At 45.0% G+C, this 21690-nt stretch overlaps 1 protein-coding gene across 2 annotated transcripts in view; it reads left to right on the top strand.

Annotated features, from left to right (window-relative positions):
- Positions 1-21234, top strand: part of LOC144025769 (protocadherin-1-like) — a 148213-nt gene extending 126979 nt beyond the window's left edge. For both annotated transcript variants that reach the window (XM_077532091.1, XM_077532090.1), the window contains one exon: positions 17378-21234. In XM_077532091.1, the coding sequence (XP_077388217.1) occupies positions 17378-17817 (440 nt within the window). In that variant the 3' untranslated portion in view covers positions 17818-21234. The remainder of the gene's footprint in view (positions 1-17377) is intronic.
- Positions 21235-21690: the final 456 nt, after the last annotated feature.

The raw sequence follows: 21690 nt of genomic DNA, 5'->3' as shown, positions 1-21690 counted from the left end.
TACTAATACTGAAATTAACTAAAACTAAACTAAAACTAAACATTTATTAAAGAACTAAAACTGATTAAAAACTAACAGAACCACCCTAAAAACTAATAAAAACTAACAAATGAAAAATTCCAAAACTACAATAAACTTCCTGCCATATTACAAATAAATTATATATTATATAAATATATACATTATATACTGTAGCATTTTTTTAAATATGCCAAATCACAAATAATTTGTACAATTTTGCGTCCTTCTGATTGTCTGTATGTGGCCCTCAACTGAAAAAGTTTGGACAGACCTGGTTTAGAGCTAGAGTATGTCACGCCGCCACCAGAGTGGCGGTTCACCACCAAACCCCTTCCCCGGACCATTCAGGCCAGAGCTCTGAATGGCAAGGAACTCTTTTGTATCACCCACATCACCGAACCCCTGAAGGTTCAAATTGGACAACACATCGAGAATCTCCGTTTCCATGTAATCCAAGCTTCGTCACCCACTTTGGTTCTGGGACACCCTTGGCTACGTCTACACAACCCCAGAATCGACTGGAACTCCGGAAACGTACTGGAATGGGGAATGGACTGTATGGATCACGTTTCGGAACAGTCATCAACCAGTGCATCCTCAGCCGCAGTCAACCAGGTGACTCTTGAACCTCTCGCTCCTGAACCTCGCCAGTCACCGCCTCAAGCCCCCGAGTCTCGCCGGGCGCATCTCCAAGACCCTGAGCCACACCAAGTCTCTGCATCATGTCACGCCAAGTCTCTGCATCAAGTCACGCCAGGTCTCTGCATCACGCCGACCAAGCCAAAGCCGACCAAGCCAAAGCCGACCAAGCCAAAGCCGACCAAGCCAAAGCCGTCCACGCCAGAGCCGTCCACGCCAAAGCCGTCCACGCCAGAGCCGTCCACGCCAGAGCCGTCCACGCCAGAGCCGTCCACGCCAGAGCCGTCCACGCCAAAGTCTACCACACCACGCCAGGTCGGCCAAGCCTGCCACGCCTTGCCAAGCCTGCCACGCCTCGTCAAGTCTGCCAAGCCTGCCACGCCAAGTCTGCCAAGCCTGCCACGCCTCGTCAAATCTGCCAAGCCTGCCTTGCCAAGTCTGCCAAGTCTGCCAGGTCTACCAAGTCAAAACTATCCACGGGATCCCCTTGGTACTTTCCAAACCTGATCCTGCGCTAGGAAAAGGTCTTCAGAACGGTCCCGACGGGACTCTCGTCTGGCGTCATGGACGCCCTCCTGAACTGCCTTTTTGTCTGGGACGGAGGGGTGGGTCGTGTTCCCACCTCCGTGCCCCCTTCCACCCTTGTTTTTGGACTCCTTGCTGAAAGGCCGTCAAGGGCCGCCATTGAGGGGGGGGGGGGGGGGGGGGGGGGTACTGTACTGTCACGCCGCCACCAGAGTGGCGGTTCATGCTTTTGTTTTTACAGTCATGTTCCTGTTTTATTTTGATACCCCTGACTCCACTCTCACCCCAGGTCACTTACCCTTCCTGCAGCTCAATGATTACCGGTCCACGCCCATGATCAGCACCACCTGTTCACAATCAACCTGGACATAAAAGCCACCTGATTCCTCCCCTCTGTGCCGAAGTGTCACATATCTCAGTGCATGGAAGCGTCCTCTCAGTCCTCGTACCACAGTCCTTGTTTGATGTCTAGCCTTGCCTTGTCTTGCGCCTTTAGTTTGCCCTGGTTTTCCTCCCTTGTGGAGCGCCTTTTGTTGTCCCTGTTTTTGAGTGCCCTTTTTTGTATCTCCCGTGTGGAGCTCTTTTTGTTCAGCCTTTTTTCCCTCCTTGAGAGGCGATTTGAGTTTCGTGCGATTAAAGCTGCAGCCTTGTTGGCCAACTTACACTCTGCGTCTGAGTCCTACCTCCTCTCGCCGTGTCAGAGTAGGAGAAAATAGGAGATCTCAAGGAGGCTATTAACAGGAGAGAGATGAGATGAAAAGGGGATCTAGAGAAGTAAAGTAGAGTAGAATATGAGAGAAGAGGTCTAGAGGAGAAAAGGGAGTTAGAGGCAGTCTAGAGTGAGTTTAGAGCTAGAGCAGGAGAAAATAGGGGAGAGAGATGAGATCAAGAGGGGATCTCGAGGATAAGTGAAGAAGAAATCACAAATATCTAGAGGAGAGTGGGGAGGTCTAGAATATGAGAGAGGACATCTAGAGGATAAAAAGGATGAAATAGTGAGAGCAAATACAGTGGTACCTCTACTTACAAAATTAATTGGTTCTGGAAGAAAGTTCTTAAGTAGAAAATTTTGTAAGTAGAGACGCATTTTCCATGTAAATGCCCTAATCCGTTCCAAGCCTCCCAAAATTCAGACATAAATGTTTTATAAAGCATAAAAATGCATCAAAACATGTAACAAATACATGTTGCAATTAGATTATTGCACAATAAATGAGAGTTGTGCATAATGTAAAAAACAAAGAATAGAGTAAAGAATAAAAATGATTCTCATTTACCTTTTTAACTGCTGTCATCATCGTTTTTTGCCCTCTGGTTCATGTTTTCCTCGCTCAGAAGTATTTTATTTTTTATTTTTTTTGCCTGGTGTTTTATAAAGAACTGATCCATGGATGTTTTTTTTTTTCGGAAATGTCCAAGGCAAACATCATCTTAGTGAGCAAACGCCCGACTGGTGAACACTTTTTCTGGGCGATTCTTTTAAACAAATTCTGAAACTTCATGGAAACTTCTGGTATGGCGAGGCATCTTTTTCAAAAAAAGGCCCGTCTCGTCACAATTCAAAACTTACTGTGCCTTCATCAATCACCAATTGTTTGAATTTTTGCACAAATTCGTTGGCCGTTAGTTCATACATTTACGAAAAACTATCGGAACACCTTATGGGCCGCGGGATGAATGATGAGGACGCTGTATAGGCACCGATCTAGTATACGCTCATACCTATGGTCGAAGGTTCTGCCAATGGGATGCCAGAACGATGCACAAACACCGATCTAGTATTTACGCTCACAGGTACCTATGGTAGGAAATAGCCATAGCCGAAAGTATGTTGCGTTCGGTAATGTATTTTTACCTTTCGTATCTAGAAATTTATTTCGTAACAAGAGGCAATATTTTCCCGTTGAGGCGTTTCGTAACTCGAAAATTTCATATGAAGAGACGTTCGTAAGTAGAGGTTCCACTGTAGATGTAAATGTGCACAATCGTAACCAATATCCTGCCTTTGCTGGCTCCCGTCTTGGAAGCAAAGAGAAACATGTCGGATCTCCTGTTACAGCTGTCATTCGATGTCTGGGCGTCTCGAAAACCCACTCACACAATCCAAATGATCTGATCACGGAGAATCGTGTTGCTGTATGGATGTACACCACAAAATTGTGGGTGCTGCGTGAAAGGCACACATTACAAAATTGCAGACTCTACCATTATGCATGTCATGCAAGTGAAAGTGCATCGGAGGCAGAGGAAATTAAATTGCCTTTGCCCCCATTCCGTGACGGTGCCTTTCACGCGGCGCACGACACGCGGGGGGAAAGTCAAGTGGTGTCAAAGCGTGTCGGCAGAGGGGCTAGCGCGAGGATGAGTTAGTGCTGCCTCTCCTCCCTGCTTAATCCTCACATATTAACGCCTCCTCTGCGTGAAAGGATTAGCCTCTCCTCGGAGCTCCAGCAGTGGGGCTCGCACTTGGCCTCGCTCGGCCCAGCCACGAGCGCTCCTAGGCGGGCAAGCGTGGAACGCAGAGCCCCCCCCCACCATCCGCCGCCCGCCCTCACGGAGCTCTTCGGCCGCTTGTTTGCTCACGAGCGTGCAGCTGAATATCCAATGAGGGGACGGCGGCAGTGGCGGGTGCGTGCGCGTCTCCCCGGGCAACACTTAAAACACCTCCCCTCAATTAACCTCACACACGTGCGCGCGGACGGCGATAACATGCACATTGATATGCACGACACAAAGTCATACAGCACGGACACGCATCAGGGTCACGGGGAGGGCTGATGCTCATAATTCATATCGCACACACACAAAACAGTCACGCGCAGCTTGGTGCAGGATGCTGTATTTACAATTCGGGTCACACAAGCGCAGATAAAAACACACCGAGGCCAACACGGGTCACTGGTGCCACTGACTGTAGCACGTACACACACAAACAAACGCGCACACACAAGGTGCGAGGGCAAAGAATCACTTACATTGTTTGTAATGCTGAACACGGCCACAGTTTAACATTGTGTGCACGCACGCGCACTCTCTCTCTTTTTCGCTCTCTCACCACGCACATTTGTGTTTGTATCAATGTGGGGACTTCTCATTGACATAATGCCTTTCCCTAACCTCAACCATGAAAAATGATTGCCTACCCCTAATCCTTACCCTCACCTCAACCATAACACAATTCAAACCTAAACTCTAAAACAGTGGTGTCCAGACTACGGCCCGGGGGCCATTTGCGGCCCGCCGTCCATTTTTCAGTGGCCCGCGACATATGTTAAAAATGGCATTTGACTCAGTTCAAATAAAATAAACAAAACAAAAATGTTTGGAGATGGTCAAAGTAAGAAGGGAGGGTATCGAAAAAACAGGTGCCATTAAAGGTTATTTTAGTTAACTAAAACTAATGAAAAAACTAAAACTAAAATTCAAAAAACAATATTGTTACCGATATAAAATAAAAACAAAAATGCTTTTTAAAAAATGAAAACTAACTGAAACTACATTTTATGTTTACAAAGCTAACTAAAACTAAATATAATTATAGCAAACATGTCCTTCGTTTTAGTCTTTGGAAAGGAATTTAATGCATGAGCCTTTGGGGATGATTTTAAATGTGATTTTGAGTTATTTATTTTGATATAAACCGGAATAATGATGTTTGAAAGTATGTCATACAGAAGTGACGTCATCGAGCAGCAGCCAATAGAAAAGCACCAAAAGATGACATCGCTCCCATGGTGTTTTTTAAATGTTGTGCACAAGTAATACACATTTTTAACTAAAACTAATACTGAAACTAACAAACTAAACTAAAACTAAACATTTTTTAAATAACTAAATGAATAAAAACGAACAGAACCACCCTGAAAACTAATAAAAACTAACTAAAATGAAAAATTATAATAACCCCACTACCATATTACAAATAAATTTGTTTTATACTGTAGCATTTTTCTAAATATGCAAACGAAATATAATTTCTCTTCATAACATTATGTGGCCCTTGCGTCCTTCTGATTTTCTGGATGAAAAAGTTGGGCCACCCCTGCTCTAAAACCAAGTCTTGACCCTCAAAAAGAAGTCTGAAGTTGTGGGGACCACCAAAATGTCCCCACAATTTCAAGTCGGTCCCCACAGAAGTAGTTAAACCTGGAAAAACACGCTGTATGGACCCCACAATGTAGCAAAGACAAAGGCACGCACACACACAGCAGTGTAATGCACACAAACACACAACAATTAAAACACATAATGTACTCAAACACAAAAATGTTCAAACATTAATGGACACACTTGAAATGAAAACACATACTCGTGATGTGGAGACAAATGACGCACACACACACAAACACGCACAACTCGCACAAACACACATACACTTCTTTGGGGAAGTGTAGAAATGAGATCTTTTCGACCTTCGCTTTGCCGTCCGACTTTCCAGTCACTAAACTCTTTCATAGCCGCCGGCGTCCGATTGGCCCAGCCACCGCCGGGAGGGGGCGGGGCCAAAGCCTCCCAGGCTCGTTGGCTGCAAATGGACGCGTCGGACGTCGCGTCACATCACTCACATTTGCTGGCTTCGGGGACGTGATGATGTGTGTGCGTGCGCGTGCACATATTTGTGTGTGCGTGTGTGTGCGTGCGGGTGCACATGTTTGTGTGTGCGTCTGTCCAGAGGGTCCATGTTGTTCTGCTCCAGTTGTGTCGTTCTCTTAGACACCAGCCCCGTCCTCCACGGTCCACTTCCTGTCCATTTCCTGGTGGCCTTTGACCCCTGCTGGCTGACTTGAGACTTCCCGGGGGTCCGAGTGTGTGCGTGCGTGTGTGTGAGTGTGTAATGAAGCGCAACGAGTCACTTGGATGATTTTGCCTCTCCTCCAAATCCGAACATGCGCACGTCTTTCTGCTGTACTTGACTCGAATCGGTGACAAATTGCAGGGGGCGCTATTACGCACGAATACACGATGGACGATCACAATGACGAAGGTCAGCCTTACATTAGGATATTGATCGAATCTCCAATCTGCATTAAAGGTAGACACAGCATAAGACGACATCTATTTGGTGATTCCAGAGGTGTTAGTGCCATCTTTGTGTGAAAAGGGGCTACTTTCTACCTAAAGGCCTTGAGTTGTTTTGCGTGAAAGGTACACTCTGAATGTGGCGGTTGAAATCGTCATCCTCGTTTCTTGATAGTATAGGAGGTTGAAGTGTCTGTGTGTGAAAAGGGGCTTCTTTCTCACTGACCCTCAAAGGCTGCTGTTCTGTGTGAAAGGTAGAATCCGAATGGATGGTTGAAATACACCCACAAATTTGTCAATTCTGTGATGCTGACAGAGGCAGGACTGTGTTTGTGAAAAGGGGCTACTCTCATTCTGCCCCTCAAAGCTGACCTTTCCCAAAGTTATTGAACTGCGTGAAAGGGAGACTCAAAAATATCCAAAGTTCTAAGACAGTATCAGATGCAGGACTGTTTTGTGTGAAAAGGGGCCACTTACCTACAGACCCTCAAAGTTGAAAGTAGCGTGAAAGGAAGACAGAGAACGGGGGGTTGAAGTTGACCAAGTTCAGCGGCGGAATACCATCTGTGTGAAAGGAAATAAGTGTGATGAAGTGAGTGTCAGGGTGAAACTTCAATACCTCCTATTTTGTGCTCTCTTGTTTTCACACCTGCATCTCAAGTTTCTACATGAATCGGGAAAAGTAGGAAAACTGGGACGACCATGTGAAGTTTAACGCCGTTGTCCAATAAGGTACTGGCATGTGAGACAAGGCAGGGGGGTTGAAGTCAAAGTCGGGTGTGTGAAGTTCAAGTTCTCTTCTCCTGCCCTGTTGTGCTGTAAAGCCAAAACCTAAAAACCGGGAACTTATCCACCTTTGCCTTTCTCACAGGCGCAAAAAAGACGGTTATAAAGGGGGTTCAACCAAGCTATTAATTTGTCTGTTGGCAATGTATCAAAAGAAAAAGCGGGATAAATTGTTGAGGTGGGGTCGTGCGGTCATCGTGGTGGGTTTCGACACGGCGCCGCTGTTCCCCGCATTTGCGTGAAAGGGGGCCACTCAATATTTAACGCAAGCTGCAGGAAATGTGTGCGGCGCGGGCGGGAGCGTTTGATTCATTATTCAGCCGCCCAGCGCATTTTCTCCCGCTCGCTCTCGTGCTGTGTGAACGAGATAACAGCTCGGCTTCACGCCGTAATTTTTTTGCATCACAGATTAGGCGGCAAAAAGAACAAAAAAAATAAAAAAAATATCCGCTGAACAGGCAGGAGCTCATTTTTTTGTTGTTGTTTTATCTTCAACATTTAACGCGGGAAGATTTACCCGGCAGGATGAAAAAGACGGGATGACCGTAACCTTCCTCTTCCTCCTCCCCCGCCATCGTCGCGCGAATCAACGGCAAAGAAATTTCCCGCCGGCTTCCTGGACGGCCGTCAAAACCGCCGCGGGGAAGAGAAAAACATCCCCAAACCTGACGCTTACAAATCCTTTTCCCCTCCCCCTTCTTCCTCCCACCCGTTCACCTCGTTCCGTATGCAAATGAAGTGTTCCTCCGCCTCCCGTCCGAGCGCCTCGTTGCGCGCCGGGACGGGATCCCTTACAAAGGAGAGACTATGAGAGCGGGGGTGCGAGGGAGCCGGGGAGATCGGGCTGGGAGTTGCGCCAGAAGAGAATGATGAAGATGAGGAAGGTGATGATTATGATTAAGATTTTTGTACGGCGTGAAAGGTACCTGATGCTCTCTCGTTGCACAAAGGTGGAGGTACATGTGAGGGGTGAAGGCCACAAAATTTCACACCTTGGTGTGGTACTCCTGCTCTCACACGAAAACACGCACCCGATCATGCACTCTTGTAAAACTCACACTTAATCATTCTCATAATTAGGCAAATGAACTCACGCTCTCATACATAGGCACACACACGTTCTAGAAACACAGTCTTTCTCACACGCACATTATTCACACACTCATATAGTCACTCCCTCTCACACATTCATTCTCACGTGTGCACACTGTCACAGATACTGTTTCCAACACACATATTGTACACTCATAACATGTCATATACATATACATGTCACACTCACTCACTCACTCACTCACTCACTCACTCACTCACTCACTCACTCACTCACTCACTCACTCACTCACTCACTCACATGGAGGTAAATGCGAGGCGAGAAGGGACAAAATGTCACACATTGGTGTGGTACTCGTGCTCTCACACAAAACACGCACACAATCATGCACATTATTCACACACTCATAGGGTCACTCCCTCTCACACATTCATTCTCACGCATGTACACTATCACCCACTCTTTCCAACACACTAAACTCTCATACACTCTCATACATGTCATATACACTCACTCACTCACTCACTCACTCACTCACTCACTCACTCACTCATTCACTCACTCACTCACTCACTCACTCACTCACTCACTCACAAACGTGGAGGCTTGAAGGCCACAAAATTTCACACCTCAGTGTGGTATTCGTGCTCTCACACTAAAACACGCACACAATCATGTACATGCTTGTAAAACTCACACTTAATCACTCTCATAAATAGGCACAAACTCACACTCACACACACACACCCCCACACGCTCTGGAAACACACAGTGTCTTTGTCACACGCATATACATTGTTCAAACACTCATATAGTCAATCCCTCTCATTCATTCATTCTCATGCATTCTCACATGACCAAAAATGATCGTTGTTGCTCTCTCACAAACTCCTAGTCAGATGCTGCATTCCTGACGTTACGCTAGTCCTCACTTGAGCTGGCGAACGCAACGCGGGCCCCGCAGCGGCTATGCGGCGCCACATAGCATTGTGGGCAAAGCGGGGCCCCGGGGCTCCGCCGTCACATTTAGCGCCGCTTCGCCATTTTGTGCTTCATTTCACGCCGAGAAGACGAGAGAACAACACGGCCGCGGCCGCAGCAGCTGACGAGGCCCAGATAACAACTTCCTCTTTTATCTCCTCTCAGATAAGCACACAAAGACGCAATGAAACGGCCAACCTTGGACTGCTCGTCCGTGCGTGCGTGTGATTGCTCGTGTGAGATTCATGTCCTCATTTTGTGGTCAAAATTTGCGTTGTAGTCTCACCGTGACACGAAAAATCCAATACACACTAGCGCAGAAGCAAGTTGTGTAAAGTTCCTCCTCTGTTGTCGTCGTTTGTGCTTCTCCAGGAAGTTTCAAACTCGCCTTCCACCCGGGAAACTTTTTTATTTTTTGACCGAATTTTACTGGAACGCTTCCAAGAAAACCTAGATGTTCATGATGTATGCGAGTCGCCACATTGATGTCGCGTGTGCATGTGTGTGTTAATCAGCGCGTTGTACGACGTAAACGTCTGCAGTGGCGCTGCAAGTTGTGAGAAAGAAACTCACTCATAATTTAACATTTTGCGTCAGAAGACGACCAAATATTTTTTTCTTTTTCTTCTCTGTCTACTTGTCGTGTGGGAAACGTTTTTGTTGCTAGCTGGCCCCGATCCTTTCCCTCTTATTTCCGTGTTGCGAAATACACTTCCTGCTTCCTTCTTTATCAAATATTCTGACTGTCATACGCAAACATGTATTAAATGCTTCAATGCATATAGATATGCTTATTGCGCAAACAACCTGTGCTACCTTTAACTTAAACATCCGCTGTTAGCTAAAGGATCAAAATGAATGCATTCATACATGATTAATGCGATCATTTTTTTGTGATGAATCAATGAGTTAACATTTGGACACGAATATTCACAGCCTTTCACTTCCTGTCGCATGCAGTGCATCAGGTTGGAAATTATTTTGTTTTTGTAGAGAATTTCCGCCGACCTGTATCCAAGACTGGATAGCCGATAACCCATATGCGCCAGTCCAAGCCGTTGAGGTCACAGGGCGGCCATCTTGTTACTCCCACCTCGCAACCAGATTACTGTATAAACTATACGCTAAACGTACAGATGAGACATATACAGCTTGTAGGCAGTTAGTATAAGGCCGGGAGGGGGCGGGGTTTGTGGCGGCGTTGTCACTAATTTTTAACACTCTTGCAAGCAAAAAAACAAAAAATTAAGTGCATGTGCTGCTTTGAAGACCCCCTTTTTCTTTTATCGCGCCGTTCCTTAGACCCCAATATTAGATTTGGCAGAGGCATCTTTTGTTGAATTAGTTATAATTCTTTCATTAAAAAAAAATCCAACTTTCCTCCTGTAAACATCATTGAGCATATAATTTATACATGTATTTAAGGCAAGTTGCAAAATGTCTGAAGTCCTTTTGTTTATGTTTAATAAATTTATAACGCCATAAATTATGCTGTTTCTACTAAGTACTGCCTCAAATATTCTCCAGTTTCATTACTGTAAATGTACGGAATGTATGTATGGTTATGAAAGGTTTCTTGGGAGAAGCAATATGGCCGCCACGCCACCTCAAAAGCCTCGGCTATCCAGTCATATATATAGATCAGTGAGAATTTCACTTCCTGCCCATCAGGAAGTTTTTTTTGTTTTTGTTTTTTAACACTTGCTGTGTGTCTTCTTTTCTTTCTGCAAAATTCCAAGATGGCGGTGGCGTCCCATTAATGAGTCCCCTTGGTCCCTGTGGCCCCTCCCCTACCCCCCGCCTGCTCCCCAGTGCATCCTGGGAGATTTTGCCGCCGCGGGCGCTGGCTCTGCAAATTTATTCACTTTTGTTGGATAATTGAATTTTCCTGTCATAGTAGGACCGGACCGCAGGGATGACAACCGCTCTTCCTCCTCCTCCTCCTCCTCCTCCTTCTTCTTCTATTAATAATCGTCGTTGTCATCGTCACCCCGCCGCTAATTCTGTATCGCGTCAGATGTGCGTTGATTTACTTTGCGGTTGATGTTATTTACGTTCAGGCGGCATCTTGACGGGGACGGGGGGTGGCGGGAATGGGCGGGGTCACTTATTTCCAGCGAGCGGGCCACTTCCTGTTTGATGTGCGCGTTAACACCAACGAGACTTTTATTCTACAAGGCGATGACAGCTCGGATGCGCTCACGACGCGTGCACGCGTCCATCACGTGCCATCAATCGGCCGCACAATATTTGGATGAGTGAAAATTGATTTCAAATGGAAATTAAAACGTGTTCACTGTTTTTTTTTTGTTTTTTTTTGATACAACATAAAACAACGTGCACACATGTCCATCATGTGCCATCTATCAGCTCTTGTCTTCTGACAGAAAACAAAACACGACGTACACAGATCCATTAATCGGCCATTTGAATGTTTTGTCTTCTCAAGTGTTAATGGGAGGAAAGTGATTCAAAACATCAGGTACTGTTGTATGACACAGTGGAAAATCATAGTTGGACGTCCTTTACAAGCCATCAATCGTCACTGCATCATGACGCCATTTTGTCCTTTGAAATGTTTCATGCTGAGAAAACGTTTCTAAAAGACAAACCATCACCATCACAAACCGTGAATATGAGAGAACATCACAACATTTGAGTAATTCTAAATGAGAGAAAACTGATTTTTAGATGAAAAACAAAAAACACACCACTCTCGGGTGATACAACAGAAAATGTGTGCGTACGTGTCCGATACGTGCCATCAATCGCCACTGCGTTCTAACGTCTGACAGGTGACCATGGCACTGTTGTGCTTTTGGAAGGTTTTCAACCAGGAAAAACGGACTTACGAAGTGAAAAACTTCTACTGGCCAATGACACAACAAAACAAAGCAGCGCTCACCATCATTCACCAAAACTTGCCATCAATCGCCTCATAAAAGATAAGCACACCATTTGAAGTGTTTCACTGAGAGAAAAGTGATAAGCTGAAACTGCTCCACTCTCGTGTGATACAACATAAAACTGTGTGTGCATGTGTCCATTACTTGCCATCACTCGCCACTGCGTTATGACGTCTGACAGGTGACCAGCATGGCACTATTGTGTCTTGTAAGGGTTTCAACCAGGCAAAAAAGATTCAAGTGAAAAACTCAAACGACTACTATGGTTTTGACACAACTGGGAAAAAAAATGCATGTTTCCATTACTCGCTATTAATCACCTTTTGAAAGATAACCACGCCGTTTGAAGTGTTTCAATGAGAAAAGTCATCGAAAAGTGACAAGCTGAAACTGCTCCACTCTCGTGTATACAACAGAAAATTATGAGTGCATGTGTCCATCAATCATCTTTTGAAAGATAAGCACATCATTTGAAGTGTTTCAACGAGAGAAAACACCTAAAAGTATATAAAAAAAAAACCTGCTCCACACTTATGCCCATACAAAAAAACATGTCCATACCAAAAAACAAAACAAAACAAAACAAAACCCACGTCCATTACTTGCCACCAATCGCCTTTTGAAAGATAAGCACATCATTTGAAGTGTTTCAATGAGAGAAAACGCCTGAAAGTATATATATATATATATATATATATATATATATATATATATATATATATATATATATATATATATATATATATATATATATATATATAAAACTGGTCCACTCTTAAGTCCATACCCAAAAAAAAAAAAAAAAAAACTAGAACAAAAAAACAACAACACAAAACCCACATCCCTTACGTGCCATCAATTGCCATTGGAAGTGAGGCGACCAGTCTATTGTTTATTTTATATGTGGTCCTCCGCTAGTCTCTTGCCAAGTCCACCCCCCCCCCCCCCCCCCAAAAAAAAATGTGCATTTTAAATGCTTGTAAGCCTAAACTGTCCATAAGTCGGAATGTGGCAGATTGGTATAGTCGATTCAAACGATTTTTTTTACTATTGACTGGCGACCAGTCCAGCGTATACGTACAGTACATACAGTAGGCGGGTATAGCAGCTGGGATCAACTCCAGCTCACCCGCAACATCTGAGGACAACGAGCACGTACTGTACGTGTCGACGCAAGTTTTCCATTCAGGTCAGTTTGTGAATTGCAAGCAAAGATAAACCTTCTTGCAGATTTAAAGACCTTTCACGCACACGTGCACGCACACACACTCTCACCGACAGTCCTGGCAGTGGTCAAATATTTATGCGCTTGGAGAAGCTGCAGCAGCGTTATTGCACTTGAAGTTGCTTCAGGCGCCTTCTGTACGATTCTTTCACAAACGTGAAAATACAAAACGCTACAAAACCCCAGCATCAAACGTGAGCGCGCACGCACACATCTCCTCGTGCAACACAATCGGAATTTCACACTGTCCGGCACAGCCAGATTTACCCCATGCTGCTGTTCTGTACAAAAGGCACCAAGGCGGGACACCGCGACAGTTTCCTATCAGAGGCATGACAGAGGCAGGCCAGTCAGTGTGTGTGTGAAAGGGGATTAGCCTAAAGAAGGAATGGGGGTGTGAAGTTAATAAATCCTCACCATATTTCACACTTTTTCCATACTGGCAACCATTCACAATGCTGATTGTTCCTCTTCAGTTCTGTGTGACTGGACTGCATGAAGGGTACCAACATAAAGGTGAAGGACAAAATCAATTTCACAGGCCTGTGTGAAAGGGGAATAGTGAAACAGAGGAAAGATGTGGAATTTGGCACCACCCTCCATTTTTCCCTAACAGTATTTTCCACCTTCAAATGTAGTACAAGTGAAGTGAAACTCATGTAAGCCCCTTCTAAACAAGCCTGTCAAAGTTGATTCTTCTTCTGTTTTTAACCAGCGAGTCACTGTTTCGTGTGAAAGGTACCAACATAACGGCAAGGGAACAAAGCAATCTGTGTTCTTGCGGTAGAATCAGAGGTGTGAAAGAGGATTAGCGAAAACGGGGAATGGGGGTCGGAAGTTGAAATGACGAGCAGCAGTTTTACCGCATAAAGTGCGCCAACACAGAATTGTGTAAGTTGCAGTCACCTAGGCAATTTTCCCCACTTCAGACGTAGTACGAGTGACGTGAAGCCCCTTTCATGCAGCCTACATAATCATACATTTCCCCATTTTTTTCTTTGGTGTGTTCCTGTCCTGTGTGAAAGGTACCGTAAAATTTTACAGCACGTGTGAAAGGAGACACTGAAAGCATGTTAGAATTACATTTCACACTGTCAACTTATCCTTGTTTCTTTTATTACCCCTGTTGCTGTTGTGCGCAAAAGCCACCAATAACGACTTGGGAATCTACCATTGTTGCTGGATCTCTGTGTGAAAGGGGCTGAAATTACCAGGTTAAAAAAACAAACAGATTTTTTATTTTTTTTTACCTGATTTTTTAGGTGGTATCAAAGACTGTTGTTGTGGAATTTTCAGAAAGTGAGACTGGTGGTGTGAAATTTTACAGCATATGTGAAAGGGGAATCGCAAAAAGACACTGAAAGCATGTTAGAATTCCATTTCACACTGTCAACTTATCCTCGTTTCTTTTGGAATATTTGACACCCTGGACGTTGTACTAATATTGTTGGATCTCTGTGTGAAAGGGGCTGAAAATACCCGGTTAAATAAAACTCAGGGAACAAAGTTTTTTTGTCCTTCACAAGTCACAGAAATTAATTTAATTGGAATGAGGGTGTTTTTGAAGAGGGTGTCAAATATTCAAATTTTTCATTCTCATATTTCATATTTAAATTTTTTTTTAAAATAATAAATTGCCGTCTCCTTCGTTTACTGCCAAAGCTGACAACGAAACTTCATTTCCTCTTCGTCCTTGTCGTCCTGCGTCCTTTAAGTAATTGCCGGCTAATTGAATTCCTGCAAAAGTCACAAGTTGTTTCTGTAAAGAAAGAGAGACAAGATGAAGTTGCAATGTGACCTGCGACACGTCGGAAAGTGCAGGGTGGGGGTGTCATTTGTGTGTGTGTTTGTTCGGTCATCTGTAAGAGATAATAACAACAAGCAGGAAGTGAAGACAAGATGAAATGATTCGGTGGAAATGACAGATATGAGAGGACTGAAGGGACGAGGGTGTTTTGCTGGTCATTTATATTCAGTATGGTTATTTTCTAACAGCAACTTACCTTACCAAAAAAAAAAAAAAAAAAAAAAGACACTTTACATTCTGAATCTATCATGCAAATACATTTTTCACATTTTTGCCCAATGAAGCAGCCGTCGAGGAAAGAACGACTCATTTTTGACTTGAAATTTCTGAGATGAAAACGGAAAACGAAGATAATTTTCTTGATATTCAAATCAAATCTGACCCTTCCTTTTTATTCTTTTTTTCTTTGGTTTGAGTTCAAAAGTGTATTGAAATGGAAATGAATGTGTCCTTAACAGCAACAACAACAACAACAACAAAATCACCATAACAAAGAAATGTTGCCCATTCACAGTTTATTTAGTCAATCCAAACTTTATTGAAAGGGACACGACGACGATGCAAATGAGGACTACAAAAATGGCGCCGTTCTGCTCCTGAACAAGTCCGAGTTGTGTGAAAGGCAACCAAATGTTTTTATTTGCCGCAATTTTCCGCACCAAGGACACGAGAAGGCAGCGAGAATGTTTTCAGCACCAGGGACAGCTCCGCCCCCATTTGCTTCCTCAGACGTCGTCAAATCAATTCACGCATTACTGCAATCTTCAACAACGTCTCCAAATGATTTATCGATCAATCAAAATAGTTGTCGATTCATTTGATCATTCATTCATTGTCCTCTATCGATGAATTGTTACACTTTTAATTTGAATCCTTATTTGTTTTTGTTTTGTTTTTGTTTGGCCTCTCAGAGGTAACAAATATTTAAGGAGCAAATCCAAAGTGTGAGAAAAAGCGAGTTGAAAGTTGTTGACTCTGCATTTTGCCGCCTTTGCACACGGAATGTGGTTGAAGCGCACATCAGGCGAGCGGCGAAAATCCAAACGCGGAGAGAAAAATGTGCGCGCGAGTCAGCTCGCCATTATGAGAGCGCTCGCTCGCCCGCCTGTAAAATGGAGGCCATGAATTTCAATTGACATCAAGCGGGCGGACGCCATTTGCTGCCTTTTCCCCACCAGGATCAAGCCCCGCGCGCACCCTCCTCTCCTCTCGGCTCGCACCCCCCCCCCCCCTCTCCCTGGAGCCGGGGGTATTAGAGAATGATCTAATGTCACGGGTGGGGAGAGAAAGGTTACTTTCTGCATACGCGCTTCACATTTGCCTTTTTTCCCCCTCAATGACCTTTTCCGCATTCTTTCTTCTTTTCCGCATTCTTTCTTCTTTTCCTCACATCCTTCCTTCTTCTTTTCTTCTTCTTCCTGTTGGGCTGCTAATTGGCTTTGTTCACGCACCCCATTTAACACACGCGGCAGTGCTGGCGCACCCCCAACCTCAACGCCACAACAACATCAAAACTAATCCTCTATTGGGTGACTTTTTAACTGATTTTTACATCACATCAATAGCCAAAACAAAACTTTTTTTTTTTTTTTTTTTTAAGCAGTGCACCCCCTTCAAAAGTGTTGGTGCACCCCTAGCCTCAGCACCACAACCCCCAACTAAACCATCTAAACAAACCCGGTTTAGTATCTATTGATTGATTTGTGTTCATTTAGACTATGGAGCTAAATGTAACAAAACTTCTAGGAGTGCACCCCCTTTTAGGATCCAGCACCACAACCCCCACAACCCCTTAAAAAAAAAAAAAAAAAAAAAAATCTAGCAAAGCTCGTTGATTGATTTTGCATCACAGAACAGCCATCACAAAACTTTGTTAAGCCGCGCATCCCCTTTAGAATATCGACAGAGTTGGCGCACCACCAAAACTTGGGTGACTTGGCATCATTTAAAATCTGAATCCATTTCCAAGTGTACAGTTACAATACGTAGATTTTCTGGCGTAACAGGCTGAAGAAAAATTTTAAGGCAGGGATCATCTGACAAGAGTTGGCGCACAGAAACACCCCCAACTGCACCCCCACACAATCATAATTCAACATCTCGAGTGCAAACATATCAATGTTTACCGCAGAGCACTTTGGCGTTTTTTTTTTTATTTTTATTTTTTTATCTTTGGCACCCCCTGGAGAGCGTCCGCTGGGGGTGCACACATTTCTATAAATATTTCCACACATTACAGTTTTAATCTCGCGCACCCCCAGAGGAACACCCCCCTTCCTTGGGAAAGCTGTCATTATTTATGAAGTTAATTAAAGTTTGTTTTCAGGTTGTTGTTGTTATGCCAACGTGACTTATGGAATGTGTGTTTGTGTTTTCTGCACCCCCCCCCCCCCCCCCCCCCCCCCCCCACCCAGACCTGAGGCCCCTCCCGGACGTGGCCATGACGGGCAACTGCACACGCGAATGCACCGAGTTCGGCCACTCAGACTCGTGCTGGATGCCCGGCCAGCCCTCGCCCAACCGCAAGGGTCCCAAAGGCGCCGCCGTCCCCGCCAAGCTGTCCACCTTCGTGCCTTACCAGGAGATGGACGCCGCCCGCGAAGCGCCGCTGCCGCCGCCGCCTCCCATGGCCAACGGCAGCCCTAAACCCGTCCCCGTGGAGGAGCACGGCGGGGGCCGGGTGGCCAACATGCGCTTCATGACGCCCTACAGCAGTGCCTACCCACTGGGGGCCGCCGGCCAGACCCCCGCCAAAGACTGCGGCCTGGAGGAGATCCCCCTCAGCCAGGCGGTGGAGTTCCACTCGGCCGCCGCCCCCACCGGCCACGCCGCCAAGAGGGAGATCTACCTGTGAGGGAGGACCGCCCGAGCCCTGCCCAACCGTCGCCCCGTTGACGCTGCTCACCTGAACACCTTGCTTCCCAAAACACCTCATTTGGCTCCCAGACACATCCCTCCCCCATCCACTACCACCCTTAACCACATCACGGTCCTCTTAAATGCCTCACCAGGTTCCAAAACATATCCCTCACATTCCCTAAACACCTCACCTCACCCCTAACCATCACAACTCGTCCTAAACACTTCAGCTGGCTCCCAAACAGGGCATTGACACACCAAACCACCTCACTGTCCCCCCAAAAAAACTCATCCAGGCTCAAAAACACCACCTTCACTGTCCCCCAAACACCTCACGCCAAACATTCACTTCATCTCCCCTTGAACACCTCAAATGGCTCCAAAACACCTCCATTACTGCCCCTGAATACCTCACCCACACCCCTAACCACCCCACTGTCCTCTTAAATGCCTCACCAGGCTCCAAAACACCTCACTCACAGTCCCCTAAACACCTCACCTCCCCCTTAACATTTCAGCTGGCTCCTAAACATGTCCCTCCCCTACCAAACATGTCACTGCCACCCCGAACCACCTCAATGGCCCCCAAAACAACTCACCAGGCTAAAAAAACACCTCCTTCACTGTCCCCTAAACACCTCACATCCACACCTCCCGTCCACTTCATCTCCCTGTGAACACCTCAGATGGCCCCTCCAAACACCTCCGTTACTGCACTTGAATACATCACCCACACCCCCAACCACATCACTGCCCTAATAAACAGCCTTTGTGTCTTACCTGAATCATCACCAACACCCCAACCACCTCATCAGCCCACTGGACCTTTAAACTCCTGCCTTATGGCCTCTAAACACCTTACACAGCCCCTGAACACCTAACCAATTACTTTCCCAAACACCCCACCTTCCCCTGAACACATCATTGGGCACCATACCACCTCACCACACCTCCAAACGCTTCTATAGCCTAAAAAACACCATCCCAAAACAGCAGCCCATCAGCACTACCCTAACTGCTCCCAAAAACATCTCTCTGCCCTACAAAATTTCTTACTGCCCCATCCAAACACCTCAGTGTCCCCAAACTCCTCACTCCATCCCCAAGCATCTCCCTGCCTGATTAAACACCTTTCTGCTTCACCCGAACACATCATCCAAACACATCTGGCCACTGTCCTAAACACCTCACAAGACCCTGTACAACAAACCTCTTACCGAGCACCTCTCCGGCCCTTAAACACCTCACCTGTGCCTGGCTGTGTTGAAGCACAGCCTCCCTTATCCCACCTCCCCTTACACCCACTGCTCTAGGCCCCGCCCACCTGGCTTTGCGCCAGCCAATCAGCTGTAAATGAGGACATGGAAGGAATGTATACAAACACTGTTTTGCGTCATCTTTTTTTCCGACCCCAACCAACCCCTTGGGTAGACTTTGTTGTAAATCCTTTTGGCAGTATTCTGTGTGAAACGATCCAGGCTGACTTTTTCTTTGGATTTTTGGGAAGTATTTCCCGCGAACCGTTCCAGAAGTCAAACAACTTGGTCTGTTTTGTGTGTGCGCGTGTTACCAGGATGTTTGCCTCGTTTACACACGGCGGGAAACTTTTTTCCCCCGCCGTTCACATGTAAATATGGCGAAGCTCACGTGACGTCACGCCGATGGACTGACGAGTTTTGCATGTACAGATGTCGCCGGCCGGGAATTGTTTTTGTTTTGTTTTTTTCTCTTTCTTCTTTCTCTTCTCTCTTGTGACGGGGGGAAACCATTGAGATGAGCGCCAGAATGGAGGCTGAAAAGTTGCAGCTCAACAGTGAAATCATCATCATCATTATGAGAGCTGTAGGTTGCATCTCTAATAGTGAAGCCAATCCAAAATATTTTCTTGATGTTTTTGGTGGTCGTCTATTAACATAATAATATTTTTTTACAAATCAGGACAAATATTCAAGTTGATGTAAATTGAAAAAAACAACAACTAAAAAAAAAAGTTTCATCCTGGGAGGAGCCAGAATGTTGACAGGAAGTATCAAAGCAGTGGCGCCCCCTGCAGTTCAATGGTGCTCACATAAATAAATTTGTTCTCATTACAATTCATTTGTTTACTAAAATCAATCACCTTTCTGGGGACTTTAATTAATAAAATATTCTGGGTGGCGGTGGGGGACGGTGCAAAATGATTTTTCTTTTGACAAGGTGTAATTATTATTATTATTATTATTATTATTATTATTATTATTATTATTATTATTATTATTATTATCCATCCATTTTCGTGACCGCTTATTCCTCACAAGTGTTAGAGGGGTGCTGGAGCCTATCCCAGCTGTCTTTGGGCAGTGGGTGGGGTACACCCTGAACTGATAGCCAGCCAATTATTATTATTATTAATTGTAGTTGGAGTGCCTTAGCAAATGCATAAATTATGAGGTCTATAATTACTATTTATTTATTATTTATTATTATGACATGATTTTGTTGTTGTTCACTATTTTTTTATCATGTTTTAATTTTTTATTTAATTCATTTGTTTTTAATTTAATTTGAATTATTATCATTTTATTCAAGCATTTTATTTTTGGAGGGTTAGCAAATGATTGGGATGGGGTGTGGGTGTAGGAAGGTGAAAGCCAGACATTTAAATTGTTTTTATTGGACTTGATCATCCACTTAAAAATTCACCAAAAATGTTTGTGGAAATATATCAAGACCCCCGGCCACGGCTGACCCCCCTCTTCCCCCTTTATAGCAGCATCCCCGGAGTAGTTGGCCATTTTGTTTTTATTTTGTCGTATTGTCATTTTCTAAGTCATGTTAATATATAACAAAAAAAGTCGCTTGTGAAGTTTTATTTCCATTTTCCTCCTCTTCCTCCTCTTCTTCATCTTTCCTCTCGCCCCGGCCGCCAGCCCAGAAATCAGGTCATTTTTATTTTTTTCTTCCCTTCCCTGGGCGCCTCCCGAGTGGGCCGGCGTGTTTTGCTGCGTGAGGTAAAAGCCGGAGGACGGAGGTTACGCTTCCTCTTTGCCACCAATTAACCTCGGCTGACCCTCAGTGGCCTTTGGCCGCCTCTGTTGGTTTGCAAGTGCGTGCGCGCACTTCATTTCTTAAACTTTAAAGGTAGCGTCACAAATTCTTTTCAAGTCTTAATTTGAGACTTTTTGACCCTGAGAAGAAAAAGAAAGAAAGAAAAAAATATTTTTCCATTGCCCGCTTTCATTTATTAGCCTGCCAGAAAACAACACCAAAAAATACTAATAATAAAAAATGGCTACAGTTGCTGACACTAACCTATAAATTTGTTATGTTTGAACATGAAATTTGGTTGGTGTGTCTATCACGAGTAGACCCACAAAAAAAAGTCTGATGAAGTCCATCCTCCATCCATTTCTTGACTGCTTATTCCTCACAATGGTTGTTTTGGGGGGGGGGCTGGAGCCTATCTCTGGGCAGTAGGCGGGGGACACCCTGGACTGGTTGCCAGCCAATCGCAGGGCACACAGAGACGAACAACCATCCACACTCACAAGCACATCAATTCGGAGCGCCCAATTAACCTGCCATGCATGTCTTTGGAATGTGGGAGGAGACCGGAGTACCCGGAGAAGACCCACACAGGCACGGGGAGAACGTGCAAACTCTACCCAGGAAGGCCGGAGCCTGGACTCTAACCGGAGTCCTCAGAACTGGGAGGCGGACGTGCTAACCACTCGAACACCGTGCCGCCCGTCTTAGGAAGTCATTCCTGAAAATAAACAAGAAGTCCGCCATCTTGGTTTGAAATTTAGATTGACTGTGGACATTTTCTGGGGTCCTTTCCAATGTTTCTAATTCAGCCCCCAAAGACAGTTTTTATGAGCAATGTGAA

This window comes from Festucalex cinctus, chromosome 9 (genome assembly GCF_051991245.1).
Source record: "Festucalex cinctus isolate MCC-2025b chromosome 9, RoL_Fcin_1.0, whole genome shotgun sequence".
NCBI lineage: Eukaryota > Metazoa > Chordata > Actinopteri > Syngnathiformes > Syngnathidae > Festucalex > Festucalex cinctus.
Note: the sequence above shows the minus strand (reverse complement) of the source record. Positions and strands in the feature narration are given on the sequence as shown.